General features: G+C 45.0%; 1 protein-coding gene across 5 annotated transcripts in view; it reads left to right on the top strand.

Annotated features, from left to right (window-relative positions):
* The window catches only part of LOC138822677 (phosphatidylinositol-3,5-bisphosphate 3-phosphatase MTMR14), a 49,450-nt gene that overhangs the window by 6,450 nt on the left and 27,759 nt on the right, over positions 1–15,241 (top strand). For all 5 annotated transcript variants that reach the window (XM_070015478.1, XM_070015480.1, XM_070015479.1 and 2 more), the window contains exons 3-5: positions 4,033–4,141; positions 12,229–12,304; positions 12,623–12,683. In XM_070015478.1, the coding sequence (XP_069871579.1) occupies positions 4,033–4,141; positions 12,229–12,304; positions 12,623–12,683 (246 nt within the window). The remainder of the gene's footprint in view (positions 1–4,032; positions 4,142–12,228; positions 12,305–12,622; positions 12,684–15,241) is intronic.

Below are 15,241 nucleotides of genomic sequence, written 5' to 3' on the forward strand. Positions count from 1 at the left end.
TGCTAGTGTCTTGTACTTAGTCCTTCCTCAGCCTCCCAAAAAACTTGACATCTGGGCCTGGCTCTGGAACTTGTTTTTAACCTTTCATGTCTTTCAGGGCCTTGAAGTGGTACAGAACTGATTTCGCATAGGCCATGCCCATTTGTTTTAGGAAAAGAGAGCTTGTTTCCTCCTTCCCTCTTCCTCTTCCCCTCCTGTTCCTCCTCTTCTGTCCCTCCCCTCCCCTCCTTTCTTTCCAAAGGTCTGAGACTGGGACTCGTACCTGACACTTTTCACTTATTGGCTAGTGCCATGCCTCCAACCCCAGAAAGGAGAATTTGGATACACTTGAATGAGAACGAAATCAGTTGTTGGCTTCTTTATATATTTGGCTCTGGTTTTACTATGTCACTAACCAGACGTGGTTAAAAACGATAGAACTAAATTCAGGAAGTGCTTTGGGCTAGTTAACAAACCTCCTTAGTTAAGCCTTTCATGTCTAGGATTAGAAGCCTAGACTGATTGCCCTCAACAGCTGAGATACATTAGTCACCAAGGTTTCACTGAGCTGCTGCTGTGTCATGTCAGGAATAAGTGAGAAGTCGTGTAGATGAAGTCCTCAGCCTTAAAAGTCTGCTGGGTGACAGAGACCAGTAAATAAGCAACTAATAGTCCAAAAAGAACTAGAGTTAGGCAAGTAGCGGTGAGGTGTTTGGGGGATGTTGGCTAAAGCCGTGGGCTTATTGGCTGTTCACAAGTTTAGAAGCTCCACTGGCTGCTGACTTTTTTTTTTTTTTTTTGTCGGTCGTGGGGCTTGAACTCTGGGCCTGGGCGCTGTCCCTCAGCTCTTCAGCTCAAGGCGAGCGCTCTACCACTTGAGCTACAGCGCCACTTCCGGTTTTCTGGTGGTTTATTGGAGATAGGAGTCTCACGGTCTCTCCTTGCCTGGGCTGGCTTTGAACCGCGATCCTCAGATCTCAGCCTCCTGAGTAGCTAGGATTACAGGCGTGAGCCACCAGCGCCCAGCTGGCTGCTGACTTTTTTGTGTGTGTGACTTTGAGCTAACATTCCTAACTTGGTTTGTCTATAATAAGAGGCTGATGTGGATATAAGCCTTGCTTTGTGTCTCAGACCTTTTTTTTTTTTTTTTTAAATTTAAAATTGGGTCTTGCTCTGCTGCTCAAACTGGCCCCAGTATGCTGCCTCAAACTATCTTCCTGCTTTAGTCTTCCTAGTAGCTGGGAGTAAAGGAATATACCCACCACTATGCCCGAACCCCTCATATCTGTTAAATAATAATAACAGCAGTATTTATCTCAGCAAGTTTTGAGGAGCAAGCAGCCTCGCTGGTCTTAGAAGCTTCCTGATAGAAGTTACGTTACAATATGTTCTTCATTATTTAAAAATAATTTTTGTTTGTTTATAAATGCTGCCCATGAAAAATAAAATTCAGTTAGTTGATTTAATAAAATACATGATGGGGCTGAGAAGGTGGCTCAGTGGTAGAGTGCTTGCCTTGCACCACATAAGCAGAAAAAAGCCAGAAGTGGTGCTGTGGCTCAAGTGCTGGAGCACTAGCCTTGAGCTGAAAAGATGAGGGGCAGCGCCCAGGCCCAGAGTTCTGGCACCATGACTGACAAAAAAATAAAATACATGTCAAAAAAAATTTTGCTACCTGAAAACATCTTGGTATAAATTTTAGTGTCTATTTGCAGACATAAATATATAAGCCTACATTCAAAAATGAGTCTCACGTGCCAGACTCACAGCTCTCTGCTTAGCTCTGCAATAAAAAATTCTAAGGACAAATGGTAATAAAAATTAAAAATAAAAATAAAAGCCGGGCGCTGGTGGCTCACGCCTGTAATCCTAGCTACTCAGGAGGCTGAGATCTGAGGATCGCGGTTCAAAGCCAGCCCGGGCAGGAGAGACCGTGAGACTCCTATCTCCAATAAACCACCAGAAAACCGGAAGTGGCGCTGTAGCTCAAGTGGTAGAGCGCTCGCCTTGAGCTGAAGAGCTGAGGGACAGCGCCCAGGCCCAGAGTTCAAGCCCCACGACCAACAAAAAAAAAAAAATAAATAAATAAATAAATAAAAATAAAAATAGGAACTAGTTAGAAAACAGAGGTAGAAGTTGTTGGGATTTTTTTTTTTTTGTGGGGAGGGGCAGTTCTAAGGCTTCAACTCAGGGCCTGGGCATTGTCACTGAACTCTTGTGCTCAAGGCTAGCACTCAACCACTTGAGCCACAGCTCTATTTTCGGCTTTTTGGTGGTTAATTAGAGATAAGAGTCTTGTCGACTTTTTCTGCCTGGTGTGTCTTCAAATGGAGATCCTCAGATCTCATCCCCTGAGTAGCTGGGATTACAGGTAAAGAGCCATCATGCCCAGCCTGAAACTCAGCTCTATTAAGGAGAGAACATTAGTGTCTTGCTCCACTCTTAATGACTAGTTACTTGCAACACTGGGAAAATTTTCCACTCAAACTTTTCTGCTTCTTGTTTCTCTTACTGCCAGTAGCTCTAACTGGCAGGGTGAGGCTTTTGCTAAGGGCTGGTTGGTGAATTTCTGAGTATGACCTTTCTTTTAGGGAAATGTGATTTGGTGTGGGTGGGGATTGCTGGAGCTCATTTCTAACCTAACTCTAGGAGTTCCCCTTTCGAACCCAGTGTACCCACTTCTGCACCACTCAGAGTCACTGATAGCTTCTGTTTCTTCTCCTTGACCCCAGTTCCCTGCCCTGTGACTGTTTGGACTGTTAAAGGTTAGGGTTAGGATGTCTTAGAACCATGTGTACCATGACCATGTCATCACATTCCACATTCCCTAAAGAAATCCCAGAAGTTGCCCTGTGGTTTCCAGACGGTTCAGGGGACACCAGATCTTACTCTGAAAATAAAATATTGAACACTGTCAACATAACCAATGTTCAACCTCCTGTGTGTAGTTCTGCTTCTTATTTACCAGTTTCTTTATTTGAGTTCATTTTTTAAAAATCACAAATACCATAAATATTCTGAAGACAGAATTCTGTTTTAAGTGTGTGCGTGTGTGCACACGCTTGAACACAGATAGTGGGACTTGAACTCAGGGCCTCCTGCTCTTGCTCAGCTTTTTTAGTCATGACTGGTACTCTTAACACTTGAGCCACAACTTAGATTTTAATACTTAACATATTTTTCTTTTCTTGAAAAATTTAATGTACCAGTGATCTGAAATTTAGGAATTAATAGTATTCATTAAATTTCCAGTAAATTTTTTTTGTTACTGTTTGTTTTATAACAATAGTGGTACTTGAATTCAGGGTCTCGAGCTCTTGTTTGTTTTTATTGCTCAAGGCTTATGTGCTCTATCACTTGAGTCACACCTCCACTTCTTCCCAGTGAGTATTCTTTTTTTTTTTTTTTTTTTTTTTTTTTTTTTTTTTGTCGGTCATGGGGCTTGAACTCTGGGCTTGGGCGCTGTCCCTCAGCTCTTCAGCTCAAGGCGAGCGCTCTACCACTTGAGCTACAGCACCACTTCCGGTTTTCTAGTGGTTTATTGGAGATAGGAGTCTCACGGTCTTTCCTGCCCGGGCTGGCTTTGAACCGCGATTCTCAGATCTCAGCCTCCTGAGTAGCTAGGATTACAGGCGTGAGCCACCGGCGCCCGGCCAGTGAGTATTCTTTTTGTTAATGTTGTTGTTGTTGTTGTAGTTGTAGTTGTTATTGGTTGTAGAGCTTGAACTTATGGCCTGGGTGCTGACCTTGAGCTCTTTTGCTCAAGGCCTAGTGTTCTACCACTTTGAGACACAGCGTTACTTCTGGTTTTCTGGTGTTAATTGGAGATAATAGTCTCATGGGGACTTTTCTGCCCAGGCTGGCTTCGAACTGCAATTCTCAGATCTCAGCTTCCTGAGTAGCTAGGATGACAAGCGTGAATCACTAGCACTCAGCCCAATGGATATTCTTATATATGTTTTCAGACCTTGCTTGAATCTGTGGACAAACACACATAAATAGGTGGAGTTCCCACTGGAAAGCCATACTAACCTGCTCTTACCTGTGTGTTAGGTTTCAGAGTACCGTGCAGGTGAGCAAGCTGCAAGACCTCATCCACCGCAGCAAGATGGCCAGATGCAGAGGACGGTTTGTTTGCCCAGTGATCCTGTTCAAAGGCAAGGTAAGGGCCTCCCTGTTGCCTCAAGCTCCAAGTCCTGTTATGCTTTCATGCACAATAGAGTCTTTTAGTTCTCTACTAGCCAAAGATCAGTGGCTGGTTCCTGGGTTTCTAGTGTGGTGGGAAACAGACCATAGAAAACAGACTTGAAGATGGTTTCAGGGCAGTAGGGGCGATTCATACCAGGGTACCCCATTGCTAGTTCAGATCCTAGTTCTAGTTACTTCCTGCTTGAGCATGGCCTCAGTTCACTGAAGAATAAAGTGGAAGAAGTGTATCTGTATCAAAGCTTACAAAATCAAATATTTTTTCATTCCTTTTTTTTTGTCATGGGGCTTGAACTCTGGGCCTGGGTGGTGTCCCTGAGCTCTTCAACCACCATCCCAGCCCCTATTTTTCATTCTTTTCATCATTAAGTATTTACTAAACATACATTATATTCTAAGCTGTTTTAGACCTCGAGAAATAGTAGCATCTGAGGCAGACAAAAGGCCTTCCTCGGGCTGGGAATGTGGCTTAGTGGTAGAGGGCTTGCCTAACATGCGTGAAGCTCTGGGTTTGATTCTTCAGCACCACACAAACAGAAAAAGCTAGAAGTGGTGCTGTGGCTCAGGTGGTAGAGCACTAGCCTTGAGCATAGGAAGCTCAGGGACAGCACCCAAGCCCTGAGTTCAAGCCCCAGGACTGGGAAAAAAAAAATCCTTCCCCTAGTAAAGCTTATTATTTTAGTATAATTACTGTAGAGTTAATTCCCCAATATGACTTACTTTATCCATCTTGTCATCTTTTGATATAAGTGATATTGCTTTAACGACAAAGGAAACATAGGTTCAGGGTAGCTGAATAACTTGCCTAAGCTTACTTAACACAGCAAAACAGAGCTTGGATTTGAGCTAAGTGTGGTGTTCTGTAATCCCAGCACTTGGGAAACTGAAGTAGGAGTATTGTGAATTCTAGGTTAGCCTGGGCTATGTAGCAAGACCCTTCTCAAAAAAAAAAAAAAAAAAAAGCTGATATATGAAGCTCTCTAACACCATGTTGCAGTCCACAGGAGGCAGCAGTGTGGACTGATGTCCTAACTAATCATTTGCAGAAAGCTGGACATGGCTTGAGAGTAACTGGAGAGCAAGCATGATGCGGATGGACAGTACAGGAGAAAACCAGAAGTGTAAGGGAGAGGTACCAGGAGGCCTCTACAGACAGTGAGGTTGGTGCATGTCATTGCAGACCATGGAGGATGCTAAATGCTTCCAGGGTGTTGGATTTGCCATGAAAACCCTTGTGATTTTTGAGTAGTGAAGTCCAGGAGGGAGATCAGCAGTAAGGTAGCCTGCTGAGCAGGTGTCCAAGTACTCTGCAGCCTACAGTTGCAGTCACCCAGCATGGGTGGTGAAGGACTGAGGAGAAGAGAGGCTGAATATTGGCTTAGTCCCTGGTGTGTCTTTGTAAAGGAGAAGGACAATCAGGAAAGACAAGGTGGGAAAGGAGACTGTTGAAGGCTTTTTTCGGTAGATACTTTTTGGCAAAATATGTTGAGATATGAAACCAGATTAAAAATATATACAGATAAAGTATACACATATCCAAGTGCTTGGCCTAGAGATAGTTTGTTTGCTCATGGATCTTTATTTTACAGGAACCAAAGCTGAGTTGGAAAGAGATAGAATACCTTGCCTTCAAAATTATATAGCTAGAGATGGAAAGGAGTTCACACAAGTGTGTCTGTTCCACTTCACTCTCACAACCTTTCTGCTAAACTAAGCTATACAAACTCTTTTGACTAGAAGTGTTAATAAACGGAGTATGTACTCATTGAGACAAAAAAAAAAAATATATGTTGAAATGCTAGGTCCCAAATCCTTCCTCTTCTAAATGTGAAGTTTTCCAGTTAACAATTTACAGAGTGCTGCTCTGGTAGAGCACAGTGCTTGTCTTTAGAAATCACACGAGAAATACTACAGTGTTTTCCCCAGGGTGGTTCACAGATCAGCACTTCAAGGATGGACTTGTGGAAAATACTCCCTATCAAATAGGAACAAGAAATTACATTTTATTTATTTATATATGTATGTACGTATTTGTCAGCCATGGGGCTTGAACTCTGGGCCTGAGCTCTGTCCTTCAGCTCTTCAGCACAAGGCTAGCGCTCTACCACTTGAGCCACAGCACCACTTCTGGTTTTCTGGTGGTTTATTGGAGAGAAGAGTCTCATGGACTTTCCTGTCCAGGCTGGTTTTTGAACCTTGATCCTCAGATCTCAGTAGCTAGGATTACAGGTGTGAGCCACCAATGCCCAGCTTAAGAAATTACATTTTAAACTTAACCTTCCATCCAGATTCACAAAACTGTATCAATGTGTGTATGTTGACAAGGATCAGACTCTGAGGAGTCCTGTAGCAGTCCTTTGTCTGGAGACTGTGAGTAAGGAACTTCGTGACTACATTTGGGAAATATCACATTAAGTAACTCCAGATTCTTGGGTCCAGAAGAGAAGCTTAGACAGGCCCGTGAAGAAAGAACCCAGGGCCAACAAACTGCAAGGGATGGCTTTGAGGTTCTTCAAGGGAACTTGCTGTGGTGCATTGGCTTCACTATGAATTCTGCCGCCTTCTCCGAATCAGTGTCCACACATGGAACACTTGTCTGTTCCTTTTGATGTAATTGCTGTGGGGACAGAGGACTTGCTTATGACCATCCTCCTGGTGAGCAGACTGGGCAGCATGAGAGTTCCTGCTCCATGGGAAGACACTGCTCTGGAGTAAGCCGTAGGAATCCCTAGTCTAGGTGGAGATCCACAAGACTGTCATTGGAATTTGAGTAGTGAGTATGGCATTCAGAGGGAGTTTGGAGAGGACACACTGCACTCCATTGAAAAGATTTATGCTGTGAACTGGTGACCAGGTTCTTAGATGTGTGGCTCACAGCACAGGGTGCTGTGTTCCTACCCACACTATTTCAGTGCTGCTTTCTTCTAGACTAGAGAAGGGAGGAAATTTTGCTCAGAAATGCATGTGTCAGCCTAGCGCTAACTCAGGAGGCTGAGATCTGAGGATCGCGGTTCAAAGCCAGCCCTGGCAGGAAAGTCTGTGAGACTCTTCTCTCCAATAAACCACCAGAAAACCAGAAGTGGCACTGTGGCTCAAGTGGTAGAGCGCTCTCCTTGAGCTGAAGAGCTGAGGGACAGCGTCCAAGCCCAGAGTTCAAGCCCCACGACCGACAAAAAAAAAAAAAAAAAAGAAATGCCTGTGTCCTGTACCTTCCCAAACTCACTTCAGTATGGGTAATGAAATAGGAAGTAAGTGTCTGAATTTATCTCATTTCAGTTAAAGCTGTGACAAAGTTGTTGTTTTTTTTGGATCCGGTCATGGGGCCTGAACTCTGGGCCTGGGTACTGTCCCTCAGCTCTTCAGCTCAAGGCTAGCACTCTACCACTTGAGCCATAGCGCCACTTCCGGCTTTTATCTTTTTGCTTATGTGGTGCTGAGGAATCGAACCCAGGGCCTCATGCATGCAAGGCAAGCGCTCTACAACTGAGCCACCTTCCCAGCCCCCAGTCAAAGTTTTATATTAAAAAAATGTTAAAAAACAATTTACTTTGTGATAAGAATATCTTTTTCTTTTCTTGTCCTGGGGCTTGAACTCAGGGCCTGGGTACTGTCCCTGAGCTACTCTATACTCAAGGTTAGTATTCAACCACATGAGCCACAGTGCCACTTCCAGCTTTTTCAGTTTATGTGGTACTGAGGAATTGAGACCAGGGTTTTGTGCATGCTATGTAAGCACTCTATCACTAAGCCACATTCCCAGCCCTACATCTCCTTTTATACAAAGAAAATTTAGCATCCTACTTGATATATGCTAAAATACATGTCAAACCAGGTACAGGGTGCACACCTGTTATTCTACTCAGTAATTAGGCAGGAAGATCAAAAGTTTCAGGCCAGTCTGAGCTATATACTAAGACCATGTAAAAAAAAAAGGGGGGTGGGGGGAGGGGAAAGCCAGGCACCTGTGGCTCATGACTGTAATCCTAGCTGCTTATTAGCAGGCTGTGATATGAAGGATTGTGATTCAAAAACCAGACCAGGCAGAGAAGTTTCTGAAACACTGTCTCTTAAAATAAACCCAGCAAAAAAGGACTAGAAGCATGGCTCAAGATGTAGGACACCAGTCAAGGAAGCAAGGTGACCACTGTGAGCCCCTAAGTTCAAAAACAAAAACAAGAGGAAAGGCTGGTGATGTGGCTCAAGCTGTAGAACCCTTCTTTAGCAAAGGGAAGACATTATTTCAGTCCCTGGTACCACCAAACTCCTTATCTTCCCCCAATTCTTTCTGCCTGTTGTCTCACATAGACAAGTAAAATACATACCAGGTTTTGAAGACTATAATAGACACATGCACATGCACACAAACACAGTTGGTTTCTTGGAGGATTGGGGACATAGTTGAGACTATGTAGCCCAGGCCTGCCAAGAACTTTGTAGCTTAGGATGCCCTTGAATTAATTATTCTCCTGCTTCAGTCTTCCAAGTCCTGGGATCACAGGTGTGTTCCACCACACCCATTTAAATACTGATTTTTAAAGTAATTACATATTGGTCATATTTTGAATGTTGAGTAAAATTTTGAGTGTTGGAATTAGGTAAAATATTTCATTAAAAAACTGAGGCACCAATAGCTCATGCCTATAATCTTAGCTACTCAGGATCTAAGGATCACATTTAGAGCTAACCCAGGTAGAAAAATCCATAAGAGTCCTTCTCTATTTAACCAGATAGGAGGTGAGAGGAGGTGTGGCTCAAGTGATAGAAGCAAGCTAAGGTGAGAAGCCCTGAGTTCAAGCCTTAGCTTCAGCAAAAAAAATGAGTAATAAATCAGTTAAAATGTATAGTACTAAAGGGTAAAATATACTCCTATACCATTTCTCTTAGTGTTTCTTTGTAGCCTTTGGTGTCACATAGACACTAGAAAGTATACTGAGGTTTGAACTCAGGGCCTATACTCACTAGGCTTATGCTCAGCCATGCCCTCAACCCTGTATGTGTCTTTTAAACAGTTGAAATATGGGACAGTTCATCTTTATTTCCTCCTTTAAGAGATAGGAATCAGATCAGTCACTTCTGTTTACTTATTGTCCTCCTCCTTTAGTGAGTTCTAGGTATTGGACTCTGGGCTTTGCACCTACTAAACATGTGCTTTCCCACTGAGCTACACCCCCCCCCCCCAGTCCACTTGTATTCTTTGTGCCAAGTTGGCTACTAGATTGGCAGATATTGCCAAGTGCTGTTCCACATGTGCAATTTAAACCTTTCAGAATAAGCTAACAGGAGACCATAGAAGCAATGAATTATACTGTGGAGCCCCAAGGCTGAAGAATAGGTGTTGAGAGTTACCGTAGGTGATGGGGTGAGCTCTTTTGCCAGGCCTTGTCTGGGATCTTCTTGAAAAGTTTTGTCTTCTACTTGGGAACTTGGTCACTCATTCTTGTTTATTCAGCTATAATTTTTTTTCTAGTTTGTCAAGATTCTGGGTTTAATCCCCAGCAGTGAAAACAATCCCACAGCAATACCGACTATATTTCCTTGATAATATCTTTTTTTTAAAGAGTAGTACTTTGGTTTGAACTTAGGACTTCATGCTTTCCATGCAGGTGCTCTATCCCTGAGCCATACCACCAATCCTTTATTGCATTGTTTTGAGATTTTTGGTTTTGGTGCAGTACTGGGACTTAAGCTCAGGGCCTTGTGCTTTTGCTTAAAATTTTCACTCACAGCTGGTATTCTGTCATTTGAGCCACACCTCCAGCCCAGCTTTTTTGCTGGTTTATTAGAGATAGAGACTTGTGAACTTTTTAATTTTTTTTTTGCCAGTCCTGGGTTTTTTTTTTTTTATTGTTATTTTTATTTTTATTTTGGGTCCGGTCATGGGCCTGAACTCTGAGCCTGGGCGCTGCCTCAGCTCTTCAGCTCAAGGCTAGCGCTCTACCACTTGAGCCACAGTGCCACTTTGGCTTTTTTTTTTTTTTTTTTTTTTTTTTGCTTATGGGTGCTAAGGAATTGAACCCAGGGCCTCAAGCATGCAAGACAAGTGCTTTACCACTGAGCCACCTTCCCAGCCCCCAGTCCTGGGGTTTGAACTCAGGGCATTGTCCCTGAGCTGCTTTTTGCTCAAGGCTAGAACTCTACCACAAGCCACAGCATCACTTGTGGTTTTTTCTGTTTTTTGTGGTACTGAGGAATCAAACCCAGGGCTTCATGCATGCTAGGCAGGCACTCTACTGCGTTCTGCCTTTCTTGTGGACTTTTACACCAGGCTGGCTTCAAACTGAAATCTTCAGATCTCATTCTCCAGAGTAGCTAGAATTGTAGGTGTTAGCCACTGGGTGTCCACAAAGTGTCACTGGTTATTTTTGAGACAAGCTCTTGCTTTCTGCCTGGTCCCGCACCTGGGCTGCAACCCTTCTATTTATACTTGGTGCAGCAGAGTACACATTGCCACATCCCACTTCTTCTGTTGGAGTGCAGCCTGAAAGCTTTTTTGCCTAGGCTGGCCTGGAACCATGATTCTCCTAATCTCAACATTCTGTGTGACAGGCATGACCACTATGCCTAGCTAATGGTTGGGGAGAACATCATAAACTTTTTGCCCAGGCTTGCCTTAAACTTGCTTCTCCTGCTCTCAGCTTCCCAAGTTGCTAGCATTATAGTCATAAGCTACTGTGCCTAGCTGATCATTCCTTTTTTTAAAAAAAATCCAAAATACAGCCAGAAACTGTGGCTCACACCTAAAATCCTAACTACTCAGGAGGCTGATCTAAGGATCATGAATCCAGCCCAGCCCTGGCAGGAAAGTTCATGAGACTCTTATCTCCAATTAATCACTAAAAATGCTGCAAATGGAGCTGTGGCTCAAGTGGTAGAGTGCTAGCCTTGAGCAAGAAAACTCAGGGACAGCACCTAGACCCTGAGTTCAAGCCCCAGGACTGGCACCAAAAAAATAAATGGCTCCCTTAATTGTTCCCTTTACCAGGCACTAGTCACTCATGCTTAAAACCTAACTACTCAGGAGGCCGAGATACAAGAATTGTGGTTTTAGCCAGGCGCCAGTGGCTCACGCCTGTAATCCTAGCTACACAAGAGGCTGAGATCTGAGGATCATGGTTCAAAGCCAGGCCAGGCAGAAAAGTCCGTGAGACTCTTATCTCCAATAAACCACTAGAAAACCGTAAGTGGTGCTATGGCTCAAGTGGTAGAGCTCTGTCCTTGAGCTGAAGCGCGCAGGGACAGTGCTCAAGCCCAGAATTCAAGCCTCACCACCGACAAAAAAAAAAAAAAAAAAAAAGAATTGTGGCTTGAAAGGAGGAGGTAACAATGCTCGATAGGAAATGTACTCATTACCTTACTCATGTAACTATAATCCCTCTGTACAGTATTTCTACAATAAAAAAAATAAATAAATAAAAAAGAATTGTGGTTTGAAGCCAGTTCAGGCTAAAAAGTCTGTGAGACTTACCTCTAGTTAATCAGCAAAAATACCAGAAGTGGAGGTGTGACTCAGGTATTAAGAGTGCCAGCCTTGAGCCAGAAAGCTGAGTGAGAGCACAAGGCAAGCCCCAGTACCAGCAACACCCCCCAACCCCCAGCAAAAAAAAGTGCCTCCTTCTAAGCTAAAAAGTTGCCACATGGGCTTTGTAGCAAATTCCAGCTTCTTGACTGTTTTCATCTCCTTCATGTCTCTGGGCTAGTTTCCCTTTTCTCCATCTGTCAGCTGGCAGTGATGCCCCACCGTCCTCATGCCTTGTGAGGTTGTGGTGCTGTTTTGTCAGTACCATGCCCAACATGTGGTACCCGTGTGCCACCACAAGTTTTGTCCATTACTTTTAGTAACAAATGCTTCAGATTTGGGGGAGAGACTCTGGATCAAGGTGGATTAAGGTTTAGACATCCATTAGACTGGGCTGTGGTAGCATCTATCTATGCCAATAAGACTTGGAAGGGCACTGAGACCAAAGCTTCAGGAGTGCCAGGTGTTCTTTAGCTCTGCATGCTTCAGAAAACTGCCTGACGCTGAAAACACTGTTTGTCTTCCAGCATATTTGCAGGTCGGCCACGCTGGCTGGATGGGGGGAGCTGTATGGACGCTCTGGCTACAACTATTTTTTCTCAGGTGAATATTGAGCAGCTTTCTCTGGGACTTAGAATGAGAACCTGGTCATGGAGTAAAGCCCGCAGCCACGGTGGCATAGGTGGAGGGTGCAGGCAGCCTGTGTGGGATCAGGGCATTCCTTTCAACAGGAACCAGGAGACAACAAGGATTCCCTCAAGAGGGAACTCAAGAGGACTGCAGTACTTATGGCCTATAATCCTGAAGGATACATGAGGCGTGTCCCTGGGAATGGTTGCTGGGATGGTGGCCCTGGTGGAATCTTCTAGTGGAATCTCCTGGTGGCTGCCCTCAGTGCTGATAGACTGGTTTCTTTGGCAGGGGGTGTAGATGATGCCTGGGCTGATGTGGAGGACGTCACTGAGGAGGACTACACTCTCCGGTCAGTGCTGGGCTGCTGTGGGCAAGGGTTGGGTTGGGGATGGTATGTGCCAATAGCAGCTTAATGCATCCTGGTAGTATGCTGTCATCACAGTGCAGGTGAGTGGATTGGCTCTTTATACCTATCTCCCAAGTCTATCCCCAGGGAATAGTGTGCAGAATAGTGGCCTCATCCCAACACTGATTTTGAATACCTGAGCAGTCTGCAGGCAGAAGGAAAGCACAGCAGGACCTCAAGATCCTAAAGGTCCAAGACCGTTCCCTAATGGCTGCATTCACTTTTTTTTTTTTTTTTGGGTGGGGGGAGTCCGGTCTAGTTGTGGGGCCTAAACTCCGGGCCTGGGCGCTGTCCCTCAGCTCTTCAGCTCAAGGCTAGCGCTCTACCACTTAAGCCACAGCGCCACTTCCAGCGTTTTTTCTTTTTGCTTATGTGGTGCTGAGGAATCAATCCCAGGGCCTCAGGCATGCAAGGCAAGCACTCTACCACTGAGCCACCTTCCTAGCCCCTGCATTCACTTTAAAGTGTCTGTTGGGATGTTAATTACCAGCCAGGTGTTTCAAAATACCTGAGACAGGTATAGAGTGAGAGCCTGGAAGACTCATCTTTCTCATCTGCATGGTTAATACCACAGAAAGAACTTGATATAGCCAGATGCCAGTGGCTCACGCCTGTAATCCTAACTACTAAGGAGGCTAAGACCTGAGGATTGTGATTGAAAGTCAATCTGGGCAGGAAAGTCTGTGAGGTTCTTTTTTTTTTTTTTTTTTTTTTTGTTCAGTCGTGGGGCCTGAACTCTGAGCCTGGGTGCTGTCCCTCAGCTCTTCAGCTGAAGGCTAGCACTCTACCACTTGAGCCACAGCACCATTTCTGGCTTTTTCTGCCTATGTGGTGCTGAGGAATCAAACCCAAGGCCTCATGCATGTAAGGCAAGCACTCTACCACTGAGCCACCATCCCAGCTCCGTCTGTGAGATTCTTTTTTTGTTGTTGTTGGTTGTGGGGCTTGACCTCTGGTCTTGGGTGCTGTCCCTGAGCTCTTCAGCTCAAGGCAAGCGCTCTACCCCTTGAGCCACAGCGCCACTTCCAGTTTTCTAGTGGTTTATTGGAGATAAGAGTCTCACGTAGGGGCTGAGGTGGCGGCTCAGTGGTAGAACGCTTGCCTTGCATGCATGAGGCCCTGGGTTCGATTCCTCGGCACCACATGAGCAAAAAAAGAAAAAAGCCAGTAGTAGCACCATGGCTCAAGTAGTAGAGCGCTAGCCTTGAGCTGAAGAGCTCAGGGACAGCACCCAAGACCAGAGTTCAGGCCCCATGACTGGACCCCCCCCAAAAAAAAGAGGGGCTGGGAAGGTGGCTTAGTGGTAGAGAGCTTGCCTAGCATGCATGAAGCCCTGGGTTCGATTCCTCAGCACCACATACACAGAAAAAGCCAGAAGTGGCACTGTGGCTCAAGTGGTAGAGTGCTAGCCTTGAGCAAAAGAAGCTCAGGGACAGTGCCCAGGCCCTGAGTTCAAGCCCCAGGACTGGCAAAAAAAAAAAAGAGTCTCACATAGACTTTCCTGCCCAGGCTGGCCTTTGAACTGTGATCCTCAGATCTCAGCCTCCTGAGTAGCTAAGATTACAGGTGTGAGTCACTGGCACCCAGCCTATCTGTGAGATTCTTATCCCCACTGAAGTACAAAAAACAAAAAAAAAAGGCTGGAAGTGGAACTGTGGCTCAAGTACTAGAGCACTAGCCTTGATCAAAAGCAGCTCAGAGTCAGCACCCAGGCCCTACATTCAAGCCCAGGACTGGCACCAAAAAGAAAAAAGGAAAAAAAAGAGCTTGGTACAAAACAGTGTTAATGAACCCCTCTAACACTTTCATCATCACACCTATGCTGGAGATTGAACCCAGGGTTCTATACATGCTAAGCAAGCACTGTACTACTGATCCATACCCCCAGCCCAATTTTGAACCCCCCCCCTTTTTTTTTGGTCGGTCGTGGGGCTTGAACTCTGGGCTTGAGCGCTGTCCTTGCATTCTTCAGCTCAAGGCGAGCACTCTACCGCTTGAGCCACAGTGCCACTTCCAGTTTTCTAGTGGTTTATTGGGGATAAGAGTCTCATGGACTTTCCTGCCCAGGCTGGCTTTGAACTGCAATCCTCAGATCTCAGACTCCTAAGTAGGATTACAGGCGTGAATCACCAGCGCCCAGCTTGAGCCCCTTTAAAGGAAGGAAATGGGCTGGTTTGCATTTCTATATCCTTCCCAAATGGTTCCAAAACCAATACTACAGGGTATTTTTCGAAACTCCTTTGTGTGGTTGGTGTCGCATGGAAAATCTTTAACCAGAGTTGGGCATCTCTGGAATGCACCCTAGTAAGATCAGCTGCCCAAATCGTGGCTCAGAGCATGACAGAATGTCTTGCTGTGCTTGGGTTCTGCTATTTGCTCTCAAAGCAGTGGTGCTGGCTTGTGCTCAAGAATTTTTGGCTCTTCCAAGGTCAGGTGACCACTGCCTCAGCCAGGGTACCTTTCTGCAGTATACGCTGTTCTTCTTGGAGACTGCTGGAAAT

Source organism: Dipodomys merriami, unplaced genomic scaffold (assembly GCF_024711535.1).
Source record: "Dipodomys merriami isolate MVZ:Mamm:240054 unplaced genomic scaffold, mDipMer1.0.p SCAF_114, whole genome shotgun sequence".
Taxonomy (NCBI): Eukaryota; Metazoa; Chordata; class Mammalia; order Rodentia; family Heteromyidae; genus Dipodomys; species Dipodomys merriami.